The 23066-nt window shown below is 37.7% G+C and overlaps 1 protein-coding gene across 1 annotated transcript in view; it reads left to right on the top strand.

Moving 5' to 3' along the window:
* Positions 1–23066, top strand: part of RALGAPB (Ral GTPase activating protein, beta subunit (non-catalytic)) — a 107657-nt gene that overhangs the window by 39662 nt on the left and 44929 nt on the right. Inside the window, exons 6-14 of the mRNA XM_011929208.1 lie at positions 3290–3421; positions 9329–9507; positions 10643–10791; positions 10918–11134; positions 14629–14830; positions 17899–18066; positions 18518–18632; positions 19021–19168; positions 22900–22964. Coding sequence (XP_011784598.1) covers positions 3290–3421; positions 9329–9507; positions 10643–10791; positions 10918–11134; positions 14629–14830; positions 17899–18066; positions 18518–18632; positions 19021–19168; positions 22900–22964 — 1375 coding nt within the window. The remainder of the gene's footprint in view (positions 1–3289; positions 3422–9328; positions 9508–10642; positions 10792–10917; positions 11135–14628; positions 14831–17898; positions 18067–18517; positions 18633–19020; positions 19169–22899; positions 22965–23066) is intronic.

Genomic DNA, 23066 nt, shown 5'->3' with positions numbered 1-23066 from the left:
TTATATGCAAATACTAAATTATTTTATGTAAGGGGACTTGAGCATCCATGGATTTTGGCATCTGAGGGGTGTCCTGCATCAATCCCCCATAATACTGAAGGACAACTGTATAGGTTTCTGCTGTCTTTCTTTCTCTTTTTTTGACAGAGTTTCTTACTCTGTCACCCAGGCTGGAATGCAGTGGTGCAATCACAGCTTACTGCAGTGTTCATCTCCTAGGCTCAAGTGATCCTCCTGCTTCAGCCACCTGAGTAGCTGGGACTGCAGGCGTGCACCACCATGCGTGGCTAATTTTATATTTCTGGTCAAGATGGGGTTCCTCCATGTTGTCCGGGCTGGCCTTGAACTCCTGGGCTCAAGCAGTCCTCTTGCCTTGGCCTCCCAAAGTGCTGGTATTACAGGCCTGAGCCACCACAACAGGCCTAGGTTTCTGCTTTATTTTTCTTTGCAATTTTTTTTGTTGAAGAAACTGGGTTGTCTTACAGAGTGTTTCACATTCTGGATTTTTCCAATTACGTCCACACTGTTAATTTAACATATTCCTCAGCCCCGCTGTATTTCCTGTAAACTGGTAGTTAGATCTAGAGTCTTGATCTCATTCAAGTTTGACGGGGGGCAAAAAGAGGGGGTGACAGGAACAAAAACTTTGTAGGTAGTATTATGTATCAGAAGGTAGACTTCTCTTTTTCTGAGTTAATAAAATGTTTAGATCTTTATTTAAACTAAAAAATGAAGCTTTGGAATATTTTGTTGATTCTCATATATCACAGACAACATCAATATTATGAATCTAGCCATGAGTGATGGCTCACACCTGTAATCCCAGCACTTTGGGAGGCTGAGGCAGGACAATTGCTTTAAAAAAATTATGAATCTGTTTTTAAGTAATGCTTTTATCTTGATTGTAGTTAACAGTACATGCTTATAATAGAAAATTTGGAAAATGTAGGGACAAATACCTATCATTTAGAGCCAACCCATGTTAACATTTTAATGTATTTTTTCCATTTAGTTCCCTTTTTAAAAATACCAGTTTGAAATTATTCTATATAATATTGTCTGCTTTTTTCATTTGATGTCTGATTCTTGTCACTTTAGTTACACATACTTTTTCTCATAAAATAGCTGTTGAGATCATATTTTTAATGGTTTTTTAGTTTTCCATTATATAATTGGAATATAATTCATTTAATAATTGCCGGCCGGGCGCGGTGGCTCAAGTCTGTAATCCTAGCACTTTGGGAGGCCAAGATGGGCGGATCACGAGGTCAGGAGATCGAGACCATCCTGGCTAACACGGTGAAACCCCGTCTATACTAAAAAAAAAAATACAAAAAACTAGCCGGGCGAGGTGGCGGGCGCCTGTAGTCCCAGCTGCTCGGGAGGTTGAGGCAGGAGAATGGCGTGAACCCGGGAGGCGGAGCTTGCAGTGAGCTGAGATCTGGCCACTGCACTCCAGCCTGGGCGACAGAGCGAGACTCCATCTCAAAAAAAAAAAAAAATTGCCTTGTTATTGTTGTTGTTATTTTTGTTTTTTTGAGGCACGGTCTTGCTCTGTTGTCCAGGCTGGAGTACAGTGGTGTGATCAGGACTCATAGCAGCCTCAACCTCCCCAGGCTCAAGCGATCCTCTCACCTCAGCCTCCCAGGGCAGCTGGGAGCTACAGGTGCATGCCATCATGCCCAGATAATTTTTGTATTTTTTGTAAAGATGAGGTTTTGCATATTGGTCAAGCAGGCCTCAAGCCCCTGGACTCAAGTGATCCACTAGACTTGGCCTCCCAGAGTGCTGGGATTGCAGGCATGAGCCACTGTGCCAGCATTGTTTTTTTTTCTTTTTTCCTTTTTTTTGAGATATGGTCTTCCACTGTTGCCCAGGGTGGAGTGCAGTGATGCAGTCATGGCTCTTTGCAGACTCAAACTCCTGACCTCAAGCAATCCTCCCATCTTCCCCTGCTGTTTTGATATTTATGTTGTTCCCATTGTTTTATTTAAAAAATATTGGTGATATGAATGCTTTATACATAGTCTTTATATGTATTCTGATTATATTATCTCTAGATAGAGAATAATTGAGTTAAAGGGCTTTGAATAGTTGTAATACATTTAGAATATTACTATTAAGTAATTGAGTGGTTGAGTTATTTTTGTGGTATGTCAGAAATTCTGAACTTCATGTAAAACTATTATAACTTAGTTATATTGCAGAAATTTGCAGTGAGATGAATCTTTTAAAAATTTTAAATATTGTATGATTATATAATTATATAAGTATAATTGTATATAAATAGCTATAATTTATAAGTAATATGTATACATGTGAAACATATATTACATATAAACATATGTCACAGAAAGACAGTTAAAAACTAAGATCACTGACAGCCAAAAAACACAAACTAGAACTACAAAATGTGAAGAAATGATACAAAATGATTAACATACCTAACTTATAAAAAGGTCATAAAGAGTAATTCAGAATTACTGATACACAAATAGAAAAATTAGACTAGTCAAACCAGAAAGAGAAGAGATGCAAGGAAAAACTTTTAAGAATCAGTTTACAACAGAATAAATGTCCCACAGAGCACATGAATGGGGCTGGAAGAGGGATAAGTAAAAAGTGATGAAACTGAACTGAAAAGAATTACTATATAAAAGACAAGGGCAGCAGGAAGTAGCAGTATTTTAATAATAATTATTTTATAATTAATTTAAGTATCTTACATAATTTTCTATAAATAATTTAAGTATCTTAAATTATTAAATTTATTATTATCTATAAATAATTTAAGTATCTTAAATAAAACATTCTTTTTTTGGTATACTTGTTTATTTTACCCAAAAACTCGTGTATCTTGTAAAGAAGATGCTAATAATAACACATGTGTATTACATATAAAATATATACACCAGCATATACTCTCTTCTTCCCAGCTTCTTTCCATTAGAAATCATCTTGGAGGTCTCCAGTTTGTTTTCAATGTGAAATTTTTTTTTAAATGAACATATAATAGTTGTACATATTTTTGGATTACATAGTGATGTTTTGATGTATGTATTAAAAATATATAGTGATTGATCAGAGTAATTAGCGTATTATTCGTCCCAAACATAAAAAACTAGAAATCCTCTTTCAGTTTGTCTGTTTTATGAATGAGAGTTTCCATATGTCTTGTTCACTTATGTGAGGTACACACGTTTCATCTATTTTCTTTCATGTTTCTGTGCTTGAGTGTATTTTTCAATCTGTTAAGAAATGGACTCAGTGGTGTGCGTTTATTTTCTAGATTGCTACGCTTTACATATGGGCCTTCATTTCCTCCATTTAAAGTTCCCGATGAAGATGCCAGTCTGATCCCTCCAGAAATGGATAATGAGTGTGTTGCACAGACATGGTTTCGCTTTTTACACATGCTAAGGTATTGTTATTTTATTATTTCATGTGCTATTTACCCAGTAAGTGTCTTAGGGCAGTAACCATGCTGTAAGTCTCTTGTTTGAATTCAGAATGTGGACGCTAAGCTCCATTCATCAAATGGAACCCTGTTGGACAACAAGCACGTTTCTATCCTATGCCTCCTGCTCTCCCTGTCCCAGCAGGGTTAGGCTGTCCTCAGCCCCTCTTGGTTTACACTCTCTAGGAACGTGTTCCCTGTGGTAGATGCCACACTTGTTCTCTTGCCTGTTGCTGCAGCCTGGCTGATGATCTTTCTCTTGGGATTTTGTCACATTCTTTGGGGACTGGAGGTTGCTTTGCTCCTCTCTGTGTCCAGCACTGACTGGTCAGTGTGCCTCTCAGAGCCCTCCTCCAAGCGCCTGTTTAAAGTTTCAGTGGGAGAAACACCCTAAAATTTTGCAGAGGGGTATACTGCTACATCCCTGTCTTTTATATAGTAATTCTTTTCAGTTCAGTTTCATCACTTTTTACTTATCCCTCTTCCAGCCGCATCTGTGTGCTCTGTGGGACATTTATTCTGTTGTAAACTGATTCTTAAAGTTTTTCCTTGCATCTCTTCTCTTTCTGATTTGACTAGCCTAATTTTTCTATTTGTGTATCAGTGATTCTGAATTACTCTTTATGACCTTTTTATAAGTTAGGTATGTTAATCATTTTGTATCATTTCTTCACATTTTGTAGTTCTAATTTGTGTTTTTCAGCTGTCACTGATCTTAGTTTTTAAATGTCTTTCTGTGATCATTTTCTATTTCTTTTGTGTTCTTTGATCAGATAGTCACCTATGATTTCTTCCAATGTTGTTTCCTTTGTAATAGTAAGTTTTTTTATATACCTCAGGATCTGTCTTTATATATATACACACACAGACACGCGCGCACGTAATTTGCAGAGATAGGGTCTTCCTACATTGCCCAGGCTGGTCTCAAACTCCTAGACTTAAGCAGTCTACCCACTTCAGCCTCCCAAATTGCTAGGATTGCAGGCATCGAGCCACTGTGCCCGGCCTGGAATTCATCTTTAGTTCACATATTACTTCATTAATTTCTTCATTTATTTTTATGTCAGAGTCACACTCTTAATTATTTTAACTTTATAATATTATTGATATTTAGTAGGCCTAATGTCTTTTTCTCTTTTTCCTTCTCTTAGAGTATTTATCTCTTCTTGCCTGTTTAACATTTCAGATCACTTTTAGAACCAATTTTTCAAGTTACAAAACATAAGCAAACAGAAGGAAAAACCTCAACGAAATCTTCTGGGGTTTGGATTGTGTATTAATTAGGGTAAGGAATATGTTCTGCTTTAGCAAATGAACCTGAAAATCTTTTATAAAGTCTAGAATCAGGACTGGCTCTGTTCACATAGTCGTTTAGGGACCCAGCTGGCAGAGGCTCTTTCATCTTCAACAGATGACTCCATTAGGACCTCAGTGTTGTAAGCAGGAGTTTCGTATCTGACTAGCAGATGGGGAACAGAGAACAAGGAAAATTTTGTGGGAGGGTTTTATGTGTCAGGCCTTGAAGTAATATAAATCACTGTTACTCATATTCCATTAGCCAGAACTCAGACACACATCACGCTTAATTGCAAGAGAACAGAGAAGAAAAGAGAAAGTTGTGAACAGCTAGCCAGACTCTGCCAAACATGAGACTGGTATTAAGCCTGTATTTATATGTAGGAAACGCTGATATCTGATATTGAGTCTGCCTTTCTAAAAGCATGTCTTTTTCTTTTTTCAGAAATGTTTTACAGTTTTCTTCACAAATATTTTTAATATTTTCTTTACCATTATTTCTAGGTATTTGTTGCTGATGTTGTGAAAAGCTAACTCTTTTCTGCTATTCTGTCTTCTAGATGGTTATTACTGCTGTAAAGAACATTTTTTACTTCATGTTATTTTGTATATTATATATGGCATTTAAAAGAGCTCTGAGTATTTCACTGATTCTTCTGAGATATGGACACATACCTGCAAATAAGAAGTGTCTCTTTTCTAATAATTCATACTTGTTTTGGTGACTAATTAAAAATACTTTGGATGCAGTAAGACTTGGACTTGAGTTCAAATTCTGCTAGTTTTTTCTTTGTGAACTTGAATAGTTTATTCTCCCTGTGCTTCAGTTTCTTTTAAATCTACATAATGGGAATAATGATTGTACCATCTCGTTATAAGAATTGAAGAAGAAAAAGCATGTAAAACGGTTTGATGCGTAGTGCATGGTAGGTCTTTAAAAGTTGCTATTATTACAGTTATTTCTGTATATTATTTTACTGCATCGTTCAGAACTTCTAGAACACTGTTGAATTAAAGTGATACTGTTTTGGCACCTTTTTTGGTTCTGATTTTCTTCAGAATGCCTCTAATATATGGAATTTTGAGTAGGATGTTGGTTGTCGAGACTACATGTTCTTTTTTATGCTCCTGCTTTCCTAAACAATCAAAAATTGTATTTATTTATTTTTTAATTTTTTTTTTTTGAGATAGAGTCTCACTTTGTTGCCCAGGCTGGAGTGCAGTGGTGCGACCTCTGCTCGCTGCAAGCTGCGCCTCCTGGATACACGCCATTCTCCTGCCTCAGCCTCCTGAGTAGCTGGGACTACAGGCGCCCGCCACCATGCTCAGCTAATTTTTTGTATTTTTTAGTAGAGACGGGGTTTCACTGTGTTAGCCAGGATGGTCTCAATCTCCTGACCTTGTGATCCGCCTGCCTCAGCCTCCCAGAGTGCTGGGATTATAGGCTTGAGCCACCACATCTGGCCAGCAATTAAAAATTTTTGAAAATAAAGGCTGGGCATGGTGACTCACGCCTGTAATAATAGCACTTTGGGAGGCCAATGCGAATGGCAAGCTTAGGAGTTCGAGACCAGCCTGGGCAACATGGTGAAACCCATCTCTACTAAAAATACAAAAAACGGGCTGGGCGTGGTTGCTCACTCCTGTAATCCCAGCACTTTGGGAGGCCGAGGTGGGTGGATCCCTTGAGGTCAGGAGTTCGAGACCAGCCTGGCCAACATGGTGAAACCCTGTCTCTACTAAAAATACAAAAATTAGCTGGGTGTGGTGGTGCATGCCTGTAATCCCTGCTACTTGGGAGGCTGAGGCAGGAGAATCACTTGAACCGGGAAGCAGAGGTTGCACTCCAGGCCAGGCGACAGAGCGAGACTCCATCTCAAAAAAAAACAAAAACAAAAAACAAATTAGTCAAGTATAGTGGTGCACCTGTAATCCTAGCTGCTCAGGAGGCTGAGGAACAAGAATTGCTTGAACCTGGGAGGCAGATTTGCAGTGAGCCAAGATCATACCACTGCACTGTAGCCTGGGCAACAGAGCAAGACTGTCTCAAAAAATAAATAAATAAAATTAAAATATAAATAAAGTCAGGAGTAGTACTGAATTGTTTCAAATAATATTTTTGGATCCATTTAAGCAATTAAGTGGTTTTTCTTCTTTCATCTGTTGATGTGAAATATTAATTTCCCAATGTTGAACCATCTATCATTCCTGAAAGAAAAGTTTTGCTTGGTTATGGAATGCTTTTCTTTTAATGTTTTTCTGAATTGTCTGTAGTTCTATCTTTTGATGAATTGGATAGGAAAACTTCCTATCCTTTTTTATGGTCTGTTGTGTCAAAGTTTTATGTTCCTTAAAAGTTTGAAATAAATGAACAACAAAACTCTAGTTCTAGAGTCTTTTTTAGAGGTAGTTCTTAGATATTCTTCTTGAGCTGACTGTGGTACTTTAGTTAGAGTTATTTTTGATGGCAAAAATAGGAGCCTGCTTAAGCAAATGCAGGTGAGAAAAAGAGATTATGTGAAGACAGAGCAGTCTTACCAGGCTCTGTGAAGCAGTGAGCAACCCTTTCTCATGTTGGGGAGGAATCAAGGCAGACTCGGGACAAATCACTGTCATTTGCTTCTCTTTGCTTTTTTGATTTTCTTGTGCATGCGCATTGTTCTCTTTCTCCAGCAGGCTTCCTCCTGAGTCCCTGTTCCCTCGTGCCTTTGAGAGGGGGACATGCAGTCTGTTGATAACTGCCCAGTGGTGTAAATAGCTGTGATACTGCTTGACTTCAGTGCTTGTCCTTTCAGTTCATGGGGGCTTTCCCTTTGCTTAGTTTCTCCAAAGGGAAAATTGGATCAAATTATCTTCATTAATTAGGTCTATGGCAGACATCTGGATACCTCCTTTAGGACAATTTTACCTCCTTTCTTAAATAAGCTGCGAGTGGCAGGTCATGAGGATTATTTATGATTGTGATTATTTGTGATTGTTGGCAAATTTCCTAGGATGAAGGTTGTATATGATGGGGAGATAGGCATCAATATTTTGTGTTGTATGTTAGTGATTCATCTTTTTCCAGGAAAACAAAAAAAATTTTTCATTTTTGTTTCCCATACTGTTCTCAAATACTTGTCTTTGGACTTGTGTATGCCCACCTGCCCTTTAGGCCCCATCTGGAGATTGTTTCAGTAAATTTAGGTAAAATCTGGATTTTTAACAGGTTCCCCAAATGCATCAGGTACACAGGGCATTTGGAACTGCCGAAATGCAGTTTCTTTTAGTTTTTCGTATCCTTTGTTACCCATTCTCATTTCAAGTTTCACTTACTTTCTTGAATCTGTTCTCTAAATATTTGGGTGCCAGTAAATCATTCCTGGTTTACCTTTGGAGAAACTGGTATGAACCTTTCTCTCTCCAGTTTTTGATGTGTCGTAGACATGAATTTAACCAAACTCTGCTGGACTTAGGTGTAGTTCCATTTCAGCTTTACTCCTTCTTCTTCTAATTTCTGAAGAGTTGAACTACAGCCCCCAGCAGGCACTGCTAGTAGCGACGAATCTCCCCTCCTCTGTCTTACTTGATGGACTAGTACAGTTCTGTGGAAACAGTATGCTTGGAAGCCCATTTTTCTTACATGCATACACATTCCCCTTTCCCCAATTACAGTTACTTGAAATTCTTTTGGTGGGTGGAAAAAGAGGTTTTCAAAGGCAGAGCATGTATAGATCACTGATTCCTATTTCTCAGCTAGTTCTTTTGCCTTGTAGGTAGTGGAAATTCTGTTTACCGGCTTTAGATTATCAGTATTACTTTGAATTGGAGAGCCTTCTTAATGGAATGCTAAGCAAACCATTTGAGTGAAAAATTGTAATCTGTTTTAATGGAAATATTTCAAACTGTACATAAAATGTAATAAACACAAATACCTTGTTTTGAAATGTATGGCTTTAGTACCTACACATGAACACAGCATAAAACTATAACACTAATCCTGATTTTCAAATATAGTTTTGTTTTTTTTTAATTGGAAATGTTAATACTAAAGTAAAATTTTCTCCTTGGACTTCTTGTTGACATAGCTTTACCATTCCATTGCTTAATTTTTTTTTCTTTCTTTCTTTTTTTTTTTTTTTCCTGAGATGGTGTGTTGCTGTGTTGCTCAGGCTGGAGTGCATTGGCATGATCATAGCTCACTGCAGCCTCGGCCTTGAAATCGTGGGCTCAAGTGATCTGCCTCAGCCTTCTGAGTAGCTGGGACCATAGGCACGTGCCACCATGTCCATCTTCTATTGCTTAATTCTAAACATATTAGAAAAAGTGTCCATGTATACTCTTAAAAAATTAAAACTTTTTCTAGTCTTACTTTGATTCTCATGCTCTGAATAGGCAATGTTCATGTAACCACACTGCAGATCTTCTGTGAAGAAGTGTTGATATTTGAATCACTAACCCATTAAATACAAATCAGTCTCTTCTCTGAATCAAAGAAATAGGCACAAACAGTCCTGTTCTTAAATTAGATTACATGTATTTTATTGCTATAGAAATTTCTAAATTTGTGATTAATTCTTTTCTCTCTTTTAATAGTAATCCTGTGGATTTGAGTAACCCAGCTATTATAAGCTCTACTCCCAAATTTCAGGAACAGTTCTTGAATGTGAGCGGAATGCCACAAGAATTGAATCAGTATCCCTGCCTTAAACATCTGCCTCAAATATTTTTTCGTGCCATGCGTGGAATCAGCTGTCTGGTGGATGCATTCTTAGGTGAATTTTGTGTATGTTGCTAGATGTATGAAGAGCTTCATTTAGATAACTCTAGAGGCTAACCCTATGAGTTATTAGAAAACATCCAAAGGAAAAGATGAACAGATTTGATGACAAATAACAAGCGAAGAAAAATTATTTGCAACAAATAAAATAGCCAGAGGGTTATCGTTTTTATGTAAATATTTAGGTTGGTGCAAAAGTAATTGCAGTTTTTGCCATTTAATGTGGCCAAAACTGCAATTCCTTTTGCACCCACCTGATACATCAAACAAGGTGCTAAGAACAAGAATTAAGCTAGTAGATCAGTGGACAAAGGATAAGAGTAAATGATTGCAAAAGAAAAGAGTGTTCGTGCATACTAGCTATCCAAGAAAATACAGATGAAAATGCATTTGGGACCATTCTCGTGTATATCTTTAAAAAGCAAAATTATACCTTTAGTGAGACATTCTTTTAAGCTGTTTTTCACATTTATTTTAGATACATGAAAAGTCAAATTTTTAACCTGTTGAAAGGCAGTGATTTATAATATCTGTCATTTTCTAAAATGCTTATTAACGTACAGTTAATATGTTAGCTCTGATTAAGTTTGGCTGCCACTTAACAACCAAAAATCCTAATACAAACAAGACAGCTTATTTTCACATATGTTAAATCTAGGGCTAGACTGTACAGGGCCAGTATAATGGTTTCATCACCAGCAGGGTATCCAAAGCCCTTCCATCTGGTGGCTCTCTATTCTTTGCACAGTGCCTCATGGGCCATGATGGTTGAGTGAGTTCCAAACATCCTGTCCAGGAATTAGGAAGGAGAGTCTGCATATAATTGGTCCTTTAAGATCTCTTAGAAGACCTACCCAACAGTCACCAACTTCTTTATGGTCAAAATATGGCCACATCTAGGTGCAAAGGGAGCTTGAAAATTGAGTCATTTTTTTTCTGGGTAGCCATGTCCAGCTAAAGTTTGTGTTCTGTTACTCAGGAAGAAACAGTGAATAGATACTGAGAGGCAGCTAGCAATCTCTGCTATAGTCTATGTGTCCCAAGCCTTCACTATGTTGCTGGGAAAAATTTTCTGATCACATATTTTGACATATGAAGAATAATTTCGTTTGCCTTTTTTTTTTTTTAAGGTATTTCTAGACCCCGATCAGACAGTGCTCCCCCAACACCCGTGAATAGATTAAGTATGCCTCAAAGTGCTGCTGTCAATACCACCCCACCACATAACCGGAGGCACCGGGCTGTTACTGTGAATAAGGCCACCATGAAGACAAGCACAGTAAGAGTTTATATCACCATTGTTAAGCTATATAAGGTTGGCTTTTTAATCTGCCATTCTTTTTATAAAGTACTGTTTTCTCAAACTTTTCATTGGTATGGGTGTGTTCCTGTGTTCGTCTAATAGGTTAGTACTGCTCATGCCTCTAAAGTTCAGCACCAGACGTCTTCCACCTCTCCTCTGTCAAGTCCAAACCAGACTAGTTCAGAACCCCGGCCACTGCCTGCCCCTCGGAGACCAAAGGTTAACAGCATCTTGAATCTCTTTGGATCATGGTTATTTGATGCAGCATTTGTTCACTGTAAACTTCATAATGGGATAAACAGAGACAGCAGCATGACTGGTAAATATTACTCAAATATGTTACCACTTTTTTCCTTTTCCTTTTTCTTTTTCTTTTTAGTCTTTCCTACCTGCAAGATTAATATGTATCTTAAAAAGCTCTCTGTTTCTGATCAAGCAATGTCTTGTGCTTAACCCCTTCCAGCTGAAGTAACAGAACTTTAGAAGTTTTCCTCCCTGTTCTTTTTATGTATGTTCTATGAGGTTTGGCCTTTTGTCTGGTTTTATTAGACATACTTAAGGTTAGCCACATTTTGATGAATCAGATTTCTTTCAGTAGGTGACCTGGAAGTTCCCTTCATGTCAGCCAGGATAATACAATTTATATAAAGAATTAAAAATTCGAACTGGAAATTTACATTACAAGAAGTGTTTTCTTCAATTTTGACAGCCATTCACTCATTAGTACATGTAAGCATCAGAAAATGTTTGCTTCACACTGTACTACTATAACCTCTCAGATTTTTAGTCTAGAGAACTTTATTTCAAGGGCACACTTTCAGAAATACTACTTGCTCTTTAACTTAATAAGATTGATTGGTGGAGAATTAATAACTCAATCCTGATATCTTCATTTAGATTTTATTATAAAAAGGAAACTGTCTAAATAAGAGCTGGTGTTTTTTTTTTTTTTTGTCATCTTAACCATTATATTTGGCATAGGGTGCAGGATGGATGGGTGGGGTAGTGCAGCATTTTGAATGTTTATAATATGTCTTAGCTGAAAAATGACAATGGCTAACATTTATTGAGCTGCTATTATCATGGGCAAGGTACTGTGATATATGCATTAATGAGTGTATTGGTTGTTTGGTAAGAAAGCACTCTTCTGTTGGGGTTGGAAATAAGACAAAAAGATGTCTACTTACATTAGTTGATGTATCTCTAGGGAGACTGTTAATTCCAAGGATAAAACTAATACAATGGCCAGAAGGGTCTCTGCTTTCTCTTAGAAATGATTTCTTAGCTGTTATTATAATTCTTAGCTATTATTATCATCTCAGAACCAGGGTCTATGTCTGTGAACATTATACACATGTAATTATTTCGAATGTTCTTACAAATCTTTAATTTAGAAAAATTGTGAATATAAAGATTTCTAGGAATATAATTTGAGAATGCCATGTTTGAGTTTAGGGATATCTTTGCTTGCTTTATTTTGTTCAAATTCAGACACTTTATATTCTGCCATTTTCATATTATAATTTTATTCACAGATTGAAAGTAGTGCTTCTGGGATAGGTAAATGTGCTTACTTACAATAAGTGAAAACTTTTAAAAGACGACTTTTGGGTTATGTTTGTCTTTATGTTCGTGTACCTTATATTTTGAGTTTTCTGTACCATGTTTATATTTATTAATTTGCATTCTCTCGAATGAATCAGTCCTGTTTTTCTTTTTTATTTTTGTTAAGATGTAATTCTTACAATGTAACTTTTGGCTATAGAGCTGTTGACACTGAAATCCGTGAATCTAGAATGGCTCAACCTGCTGCTTGGTTGGTGGGCTTGCTTAAAGGGAACTTACAGATCTTTTTGCTCTCCAAGGAGTTTGTAACAGCTTTGCTCACCCTCTTGCACCCGAAGATAAAAACCAGACTTCAAATCATATATGAACAACATCTTACTTTAAAATTTTTCCTTGCTGGGGAGAGGATAGAAGCTCCTTTTCTCCTCATTGTGTTCAGAGATGATAAAGGCTGTTACATTACCCAGGAGATACGAGATATCCAAATAGTTAAAGGGGTTAGAATGCTAGGTGCCAATCTTGAGGTCTCAAGTCTGGTGGGAGGCTTGGGTATATTAACTGTTTTTAAGTACTGGCTGCCATCAAGGAATTCTGCCATGCAGTTCACCTCTAACTTAAAGTATTTGCTTCTTTGAACTGGTTAGCTTTAGATTTACATGACAGTACACTGTGCTTTGTAAAAGTAACATTGAGCTGGGAAGGGTTAATGAACTAAAATTTTAATGCACGTTATGGGCACTTCAAAACCTCAATTCTTTGTAGTTGTGTAATTTTCTTCGTTCATTGTTTTGCATGATACAAAAATCATAATTTTGGACCTGAATGCACAATTTCCTATGTTTTTGAACTAGCTTGTGGTATCGTAAAGCTTTTAATTTAACTTTTAAAAAGCTAAAAAGCTTCTTAATTTATTGTAAAATTTCACCATCTTTAAAGTATTTTATAATTACTACTGTCCTTTGATTTGTTTCCATTTATTTCTATTATCTTGCAGCATCTTTTATCCAAATTCTTCTTTCTTATAAATCTTGTAAGTAGGAACCAGAAGCTTCTCCTTAATTGCAGTCATGTTTTTATTTTTTTCATAATTCCATTAAAAATTTGATTGTCATTGTCTCTTGTAGTTCTTGCACTTGGGAAGAAAAATACTTTTCTGTGTTTTGAATGGGGAAGATTGTTGGCAAAAGCAAATTAATCTGCCTGAATCAGTCCCATTATTTCTGTATACTAGTCTGGTCATGTCATGAATTCCAGGACTTTGCACTAACTGTGTTTTGGCTTTTTTTTTTTTTTTTTTAAAGCTTTAAGCTTATTTTTATACAGATTTAGTGTTTGATTTGTATGCATTCTGCATGTAGTGTTTTTCAAATGTATTATTGCTGGATAGCTTATTCAGGACTAAAAATGGCTCATGGGAAGTTGCATAAAGATTTATGCTTGACTCTGCATTCTATTAAATCTATTATAAAATAATTTAAGCATTTCATATAGAGTAATAAAAGATTTCAGAGTGATTTTCAATACACTGTGAAATCTTTTGTTAAAAATAAAAGCAACTTTCAAAGGGCTTCTGTTTCAGTGATAACGAATGACCATGATAATCTTTTTTATCAATCCAATTTTCTGATTTATCAGCCTCAAGTTAGCTGCTGTCTGTGGTTGTTAAAATTCATTCTCATTTTGCTTGGTTGAGCGATTCTTTGGTGTGTGTTTTGGAGTTGGGTGGGTTGTGGGAATGGTCTCTTTTTCTCCCTGCCCACTTCTCATCCTTACTTTGCCCTCTCCCTAAAGTATACAGACTGGTATAGGGTTGCCCATTTAATTAGGATGTCCATCTAGGGTAATGTGTAAATTGCAGTAGCTATTTTTCTTAACGTTTAAGCATCATTCTGTAGGGGGAAGAAAAAACAGAAAAGAAATAATAGAAAAGCCAAATTCTGTATTATATATCTGTATGTGGATACAGATATATACAAATGTACTCTGCTGATCAAAAATTCAGTTGAAAAATGCTTCTTGTACAATCTGTTAAACTGACAATGCCACTGTAAATTAATTGTAACCTATTTTCAAAGAAGATTTCAGAGAGCCCTTTTTAAAAACATTAAGACATAGTTGCTAAACAAAAGCACTTATTGGATTCAAGTAGCTATTTAATGACACCAACATTTGATCTTTGTGTCCAGGGTCCCATGAGCCTACTTGGCATATTGCAAATATAATAAAACCCTCCTTTTCTCTCCCCAGCCATTACAACACAAGCTAGCATGGAGTTTCGACGGAAAGGGTCACAAATGTCCACAGACACCATGGTTTCCAATCCTATGTTTGATGCAAGTGAATTTCCTGATAACTATGAAGCAGGAAGAGCTGAGGCTTGTGGGACACTGTGTAGGATTTTTTGTAGCAAGAAGACTGGAGAAGAGATTCTGCCAGCTTATTTATCCAGGTCTTGGAATTTTTGTTTGTTTTTTCATTTATATAGTTTTGATAGTGGAGCCATTGTAGCGTTGCTTGGCCGACTGAACCGATGAGTGAATGTTGGTCAGAAATACCTACAGATGTCTGTAAGTGATCGACATTTGCCTGAAATCTTTCATTTTACCTGTCTCGTCTGATTTGGTAAAGACCCTTAACACCTTTTTTGTTTTAGAAGTGCTATTTATGTCATCTTATTTGAATCTTTTTAATATGGAGCGATTTAAGGACCACAATAATTTGTTAACAAATTTTTAGCACAGTATTTGCATGTAGGCAGTCCAGAAATAAGTCAGCTGTAAATCCTGCTTCCAAGGAGCTTATTTTCTGGGCAGAGCCACAAACAAAGCCATGTGCACACGTAAACGATGATCAACAGGAATAGGATGTTGATGGGAGAGGCACAGATAATGTGCTGTGGGCATTCAGGGGAAGAAGCAGTGCACATTTATTTACTCCAGGGGATTCAGGAAAGAGTTACGGAGGATTGAATGATTATGCTGGAGTTTTAAAGGATGGTTAGTGTTTAGACTGTGTTAGGAAGTTGGTTAGGGTCATCTTCTCCAAATCTATGGCTTCAGCCATCTTTGTTAATGCCTCTGCCATCCATTCAGTTGCTTAGGGCAGAAACGAAGAGTCATTTTAGAATCCTCTTCTTCTGTATCTTTAGCTGATCAGCCAACTCCCGCCTTTCTGCTCCTTAACATCTTTCTGATCGCTCTTTTCACTCTATCTACCATTATACTTTAGACCTTGTTGCTTTTCTCCTAAACTAACTCATAATGGCCTCCCGTTCATCTTGACACTGTTTTGCCTTCCTTTACTGATCATTCACACAGGTGCAGAAGTGAGGTTAATATCAACAGAGTATTTAGATATCTGCATACTTGTTAGGTTCTCAGGAGGTAGAATTAAACTGACCCTATCAGAGGGAACTAAGTACAGAATCTTATGAATATGAAAAAGAATGGTATATACAGGCAACTAGGCAGGGTTATCTTAACTATAGGCACTTGGCTTTAAGCAACAGAAGCCTTCTCAATCTGACTTAAGTAAAAGGAGAATAAGTCGTGAGAAGCTAGTTATATTTATTAAATTATAAGGTCAGAAAATGCAATGACCTCATGAAGAGCAGATACTCAAGGACCGAAACAACTTTATTCCTCTCTCTCTGTCTTCCTGGTCTCCCAGAACTGCTTCATTCTTCTCATCTCTGCAGATCATTTTCTCATATTGTAGTGTGCTTCTGAGTTCCCAGTTTTCATTAGCCGGGCGTGATGGCACTCCCCTGTAGTCCCAGCTACTCAGGAAACTGAGGCAGAAGAATCGCTTGAACCCAGGAGGCAGGGGCTGCAGTGAGCCGAGATTGTGCCACTGCACTCCATCCTGGGCAGCAGAGTGAGACTCTGTCTCAAAAATAAATAAATAAATAAAAAGTACCCAGTTTTCATGGCCTTGGTCTAGGTGACCATCAGGGCCAATTAGTATCTCTGAATTTTAATTATAGACTCCTGGGAAGGAGGATCTAATTAATCTGCCTGTCTCTGGTCTAGTCAGCTACAGTTGTGTAGGTGGGTCACATAAGGGTGTTGGAGCTCACCCCCTTGTTGTGGGGGCACGTTTCTCAGGAACTCTGGGCTGGGGAGATATCCTAAATGGTACTCTAGTAGTAGGGGAGAACGCTATCACCATGAGCTTTCTGACTGAGCCATAAGACTGAATGGGTGGTAGTAGGACAAACCAAAACAATAGATCATGAGAGGGCAAGTGATCAGTTTAGTTTTGAATCGATTGAATTTGAAGTGCCTATGGGATATTTATCAACAAATATTTATTAAGTCCTACTTTGTGCTAGATATTGTGCACAGAAGTACCATAGTAATCAGTAGACATCCAGATATCCAGTAAGCTTTTGGCTAACAGATCTGGAGTTCAGTTGAGAGGTGTGGGTTAGAATGATTTGATTATATTTAGTGACTTAAGAAGTGTTTAAAATCAGGTTAGTAAAAGAGAGAGCTTCCAGAACTAAAGTTATAAGACTGAGGAACACCATCATTAGGAGGCAGGTAGAGTAAGAGGACGTGTGAAAGAAAATGGTCGTAGAAATCAGGGAAGCACAAGGAGAGAAGGGAGTAGTCAAAGGGTTGAATGCTTTCAAAAGGCAGAGTGAGTTAAGAATTAGTCATGTCTCTTGGATTTGGCAGTCGAGAGCCCATTGGTTATTTGCTAGTATGGTTTTAGTTGAGTTCTAGGGAGAGAGATTGAAATGGGTTAAGTAGTAACCAGTAGGTGATGAAGTTGTTTCTGAAGAGTTTTACAGAGAAGAGAAACTCACCTCACAGTAGAAGAGTACAACAGTATAGTTGCTCTTGAGTAATGGGAGATTGAATGCTTAGTAAGTTGATTAGAGTTTGGGGGTGGAGTTAAAAACTAAGGTATATTCAGGCATATTCCTAAAAGGAATCTTATTCAGGTGACCTTCATGATGAATACAGAAGATCAAATGTAGGTTTCTTTCATTGTCCCCCCAAAATTAATGGGGAAGGGACAAAAATGAAAACATACTTTTTTTCCCTAGGAATTACTAAATGTTGCAACATTTTTCTGTTACAGAATTTAACTCAACAATTCCCGCAGTTTATTGAAAAGTACTGCAGCCTATTGTTTTGTTTTGTTCTGATTGCCTTATTTGCAGGCCCCTAGAACTTTGAGTTGCAAGACTCAAAGTTTGAGAAGGTGCAATAGACATGAATGGTTTTTCTTTCTTCATTAAGAAAGATGATTTGGGTCTTAGTGTATATAATTCAGAATTGTTTTAATTCCAGTAATACCCTTTAAAGGGTAAAATTCCAATAATTCCAGTAATAACTTTTAAAGGATAAAATTCTAGTAAACTCCAGTAATTCCAATAATGCCCTTTCTTTAAAGGGTAAAAATAGTGAAGAGTGGAAATAGACTTTCAGATAACTATGTAGCAAATAATAATTATGAAAACTTTTGATTAGCAGTTTGTTTAAAATTTTTTTCTTGCTTTCCTAGATTTTACATGCTTTTAATTCAAGGTTTGCAGATAAATGATTATGTGTGCCACCCTGTCTTGGCCAGCGTTATTCTAAACTCTCCTCCTTTGTTCTGCTGTGACTTGAAAGGGATTGATGTTGTGGTTCCTTACTTTATTTCAGCTCTTGAAACCATTTTGCCTGACAGGTAAGCTATCATTCTCTGCTGTTATATCAACTGTCTGATTTGGCCTGGTCTGTTGGTGCTTCCTCCCCAGTTTCCTAATGTATCCTGTCCAGTCATCTTCATAGTCCAAGAGAACTCAGGCCACATTTAATGAGTGTAGTGTGTCCAAACGCACCTCATCCCTGAACTCCTTCAGTTCTGATTTGTCTGTGGGCTTGTTGAATTGTTTTTGGCCTGGTCTAGGCGGGTGAGAACAACTCCAACACAGAGGTCTTACCTTTGTAGAGTAGGCCTTACATTTTAGATAAAGAAATCGATCAACTTCTAGTTTAATTCACTAACAGTTTAACTTAGAAATACACAATACACATATACACAATACTTGGATTTGGAAAAATTGGCATTATATGTATTTGGCAGTAGCTAATGTACTTGAGTTCAAAAATACTAATATATTTTTATTTTTTGACAGAGAGCTCTCAAAATTCAAAAGCTATGTAAATCCAACAGAATTGCGAAGATCCTCCATTAATATCCTACTTTCTTTGTTGCCCCTCCCTCATCATTTTGGCACAGTCAAATCTGAGGTAATGTTTTGTTAAAGTTTTTTTATATTCTATATTCTGTTTTGTGTACTAATTTAAGTCAAATTGAATGTTAAAAATGGAACAGGGGATGTTTTATTTTTCAACTCAAGTTATTTCACTCAAGTTATTTCAAGTGAATTAACAAAGTTGACTTGTGATTTGTTGTTTTTTTTTTTTTCTCTGTCAGTTTTTCTACCAGTTTTCAAGCAGTTACAGGCTGAGGACATCTATTAACATATTGAGTGTTAGTGACAGAGTTAGCACAGTGGCTAATATTAGACTGAAAGCCTTTCTCATTAGACTGATCTGTTCCTCCACTCTGGCTATTCCCGCATGGGCATCATGAGCTGCAACAGCTGATGTTAAATATTATTTGTTTTTTCCATAGGTGGTCCTGGAAGGAAAGTTTAGTAACGATGACAGCTCATCTTATGATAAACCAATAACTTTTCTGTCCCTGAAGTTGAGACTTGTGAATATATTAATAGGTGCCTTGCAAACAGAAACGGACCCCAACAACACCCAAATGATATTAGGTTTGTATTCACACATTATGTTGTAAGTGAAACCCAGTACTGTTGACTGCAGGCCTGATGAGGAGGCGGCAGTCAGTGACCGGAGCCTAAACCTAATGTAGCTCTACTTACTCTGAATCAGCTCTACTAATTCTGAAACAGTTAGTTTTTTAATGTAAGAAAATTTAACGCGGTGAGATGAGGGAAGTAAAGTGTTACAGTTGTCTTGGTTGGCCATTTTATTTGTGCTTTTGCTTTTCTTTCTCTTCTCCCTTCTCTCCTTTCTCCACTCTTTGCCTCTCCTTCCCATCCCTCTCTTCTTTCCTCCTTTCTTCCTGCCCTCCTTTCTCCTGCCTCTTTCTCTTTCTCCTGCCTCTTCCTCGTTCTCCTGCCTCTTCCTCTTCTTCCTGCCTCTTCCTCTTCCTCCTGCCCGTTACTTACAGGTCTCGTCGGTCTGTACTTTCCTCCTAGTCCTTTTTCTCTCGAACATAGTAGCTCATGATTTCTTCAGAACCTTTCTTTGTATCCCTCCTGCTGGGATGTTCTTTCCCTAGATTTTTGTTTAGCTTTTCTTCATCATCTTCTTAGAGAGAGCTTCCCTAACAGACTTGACTAAAGATGATCTTATTTCATCATTTTTTTCACAGCACAGAACCTGAAATTATTATGTTTGTTTAAATGCTTGAACTCCCCCCTTTTTACATGTTTTTCAAAATATAAGGTATTTGTTGATTGACAGATCTATTGTTAGCACTAAGGGACAAACAGTCTTATCTCCCTGAAAATCTTCAGAGAGACCCTGATGAACAGAGGAATTCTTCTTTTCTTCCTCTAATCTGATGTTCAAATTGGGTAAACAGCAATGTATTACATTTGAAAGCAAAAGGTTTTCAATTGTTGCTTCTGTGTCTCAGTGCCACTGAAGTGCAACCCTGGGTATTGAGATCACCACCCTTGACAGTGGAAGCTCTTAGGAAAGTAGGGCTTTCCTCAGCCACATAACAGGAGTACCCACTGAACCATGTGAATGCAAATACCATCCCAGCCCACAAACCTGGGTGGCAGTTAGAACTCCCTACTTATGGAGCAATTGATCTCTGAGAATGCTTTGACCTTGGCAGTGGTTAGAGGCTTGCTTTCTTCTCTTCATTAGCAAGACAAGAATTAGGCTTCTTCCCAGCATCTTAGATTTTATCTGTTCAAAAGTGGGATCAGACATTCCGTTTAAACCCTCATGCCCCTGAGGAGGTGGGGTGTATGTCCTTCCAACAGGAACACAATCCTTGAAATGGTTTCTAAAAGGCCTCCAAAACTGAGAGAGAGAGAGATCCTGAAGAGATGGGTCACAATGGCCAAGAACCATATTTATCCAGAGACACCTAATTAATAGGTGACTGGAATTGTCTGTAGCTGGGCAAAAAGTCTTTTAGGGTTTCATAAGTCTCAAAAGCCATTAATTGTGGACACAGTTTTCTAGACTCACAAATGGAGTTTTTTGCCAACTCCCTGAGCTGTTGAGGTCCACATATAACTTTTTGATTCCCTAAAAATAGCCTGCTATTGACCAGAAACCTCACTAATAAACAGTTGATTAACATATATTTTGTATTTTATGAATATTATTAATATATACTGAATTTTTACAATAAAGTATGCTGGAGAAAAGAATATTTTATTAAGAAATACATGGTGTAATCTCAGCACTTTGGGAAGCCGAGGCGGGTGGCTCACGAGACTGCCCTGGCCAACATGGTAAAACCCCGTCTCTACTAAAAATACAAAAATTAACAGGGTGTGGTAGCACATGCCTGTAATCTCAGCTACTTGGGAGACTGAGGTAGGAAAATGCTTGAACCCGGGAGGCAGAGGTTACAGTGAGCTGAGATCATGCCGTTGCACTCCAGCCTGGGCAATAAGAACAAAACTTCGTCTCCAAAAAAAACAAAAAAAAAAGGCTGGGCGTGGTGGTGGCTCATGCCTATAATCCCAGCACTTTGGGAGGCCGGTGGGAGGTGGGTGGATCATGAGGTCAGGAGTTCAAGACCAGCCTGGCTAAGATGGTGACACCCCATCTCTACTAAAAATACCAAAAAAAAAAAAGAAAAAAGCCAGGCATGGTGGTGGGCGCCTGTAATCCCGGCTACTCAGAGGCTGAGGCAGAGATTCACTTGAACCCGGGAGGTGGAGGTTGCAGTGCGCTGAGATCATGCCACCGGGCTCCAGCCTGGGTGACAGAGTGAGACTCCGTCTCAAAAAAAGGAAAATCATAAGGAAGGGAAAACATATTTTTAGTACTATATTTATTGATACCATAAATTGTTTATAAGATAAATCGTCTCAACTGTTGGACAGTTGCAGCTGTAGACCCCAATATACAGTACATATCAAGCCACTCAGCTTTTTCTTGTAATGTCATGACTTTTCTCTGCTTCTTGGGAGCACTTCCAGCATCACTAGTGGCACTTCTTATTGGTCCCATGGTGTTAGTCAGGGTTCATGGTGTTGCAGTAAACATGATGAAAATATGTGAGAACCATGGATACTGCAGTATTCAGTCTATGAGAGAGATGAACTACTCACATGGAGATGGTTAACATCACATTGTATTTTAAGCAGGATACTCATTAACACTTGAGCTCACCCCAGTAACAACAGGAGGAGGCTACAAAATGATTGCAGTAGTACAGTATGTACTACAGTTAATTTTATGCAGTTATTTAATACTGCAACTTTGTTTACATTTCTCTGGACTGCAAATGGCATCATGTATGGTCTGTAAGTGTTTGTGTACGTAAGTTTTTTGATAAATTTTAGCTTTTTATTTTTTATTTATTTTTAGAGACAGAGTCTTGCTTTGTTGCCCACTCTGGTTTCAGACTCCTAGGACTTCAGGCAATCCTCCTGACTCGGCCTCCCAAAGTGCTAGGATTACAGGCTTGAGCTAGTATGTCCAGCCAATTTTAACTTTTTATAATTTTTTAAATATTTCTGTTCTTTCTCTCTCTCTTTTTTTTTTTTCTTCTTTCTTTTTGGGATGAAGTCTGACTCTGTTGTCCAAGCTGGAGTGCAGTGGTGCAGTCTCGGCTCACTGCAACCTCCACCTCCCAGGTTCAAGCAATTCTTCTGCCTCGGCCTCCTGTGTAGCTGAGATTACAGGTGCACACCACCACGCCTGGCTAATTTTTGTAATTTTTAGTAGAGATGGGGTTCCACCATGTTGACCAGGCTAGTCTCAAACTCTTGACCTCCCGCCCCACCTTGGCCTCCCCAAGTGCTGGGATTATAGGCATGAGCCACTGTGCCTGGCCATTTTTTTTTTTTTTTTTTTTTAATATTTCTAGGCTATGAAGTTTGGGAGTTTTTTCAAATTGTCACAGATTTCCAAAAAGCTTTGTAACATGTTTATTGAAGAAACCTGCATATGGGCCGGGCGCAATGACTCACGCCTGTAATCCCAGCACTTTGGGAGGCCAAGGTGGGTGAATCACGAGGTCAGGAGATCAAGACCATCCTGGCTAACACAGTGAAACCCCGTCTCTATTTAAAAAACAACAACAACAACAACAAAAAACCACCTGCACATGTACAGTTTAAGCTCATGTTGTTTAAGAGCCAACTGTACTTTCATGGGTATTTCAGGAATGCTCAACCAAAATTATATTCTTATCTCTACTATTAATCATATAAAATGTTTTAGCCATTTTAGTGTTCTTGTGTATTTTATATAAAATACTGCTTTGTTGTTGTTGCAGGGGCAATGTTAAATATTGTTCAAGATTCAGCACTTTTGGAAGCCATTGGTTGCCAGATGGAGATGGTAAGAAGCATACATGTAATCTGTCAGAGAATATCACTTTTGGATTTTATGTAAATTATATTCCAAAATGTCCATCTTTGTGAATTTTTTTTTTTTTTTTTT

This window comes from Colobus angolensis, unplaced genomic scaffold, assembly GCF_000951035.1.
Source record: "Colobus angolensis palliatus isolate OR3802 unplaced genomic scaffold, Cang.pa_1.0 Scaffold8, whole genome shotgun sequence".
Taxonomy (NCBI): domain Eukaryota; kingdom Metazoa; phylum Chordata; class Mammalia; order Primates; family Cercopithecidae; genus Colobus; species Colobus angolensis.
The sequence above is the reverse complement of the archived record's forward strand: the minus strand, read 5'-3'. Positions and strand labels throughout refer to the sequence as shown.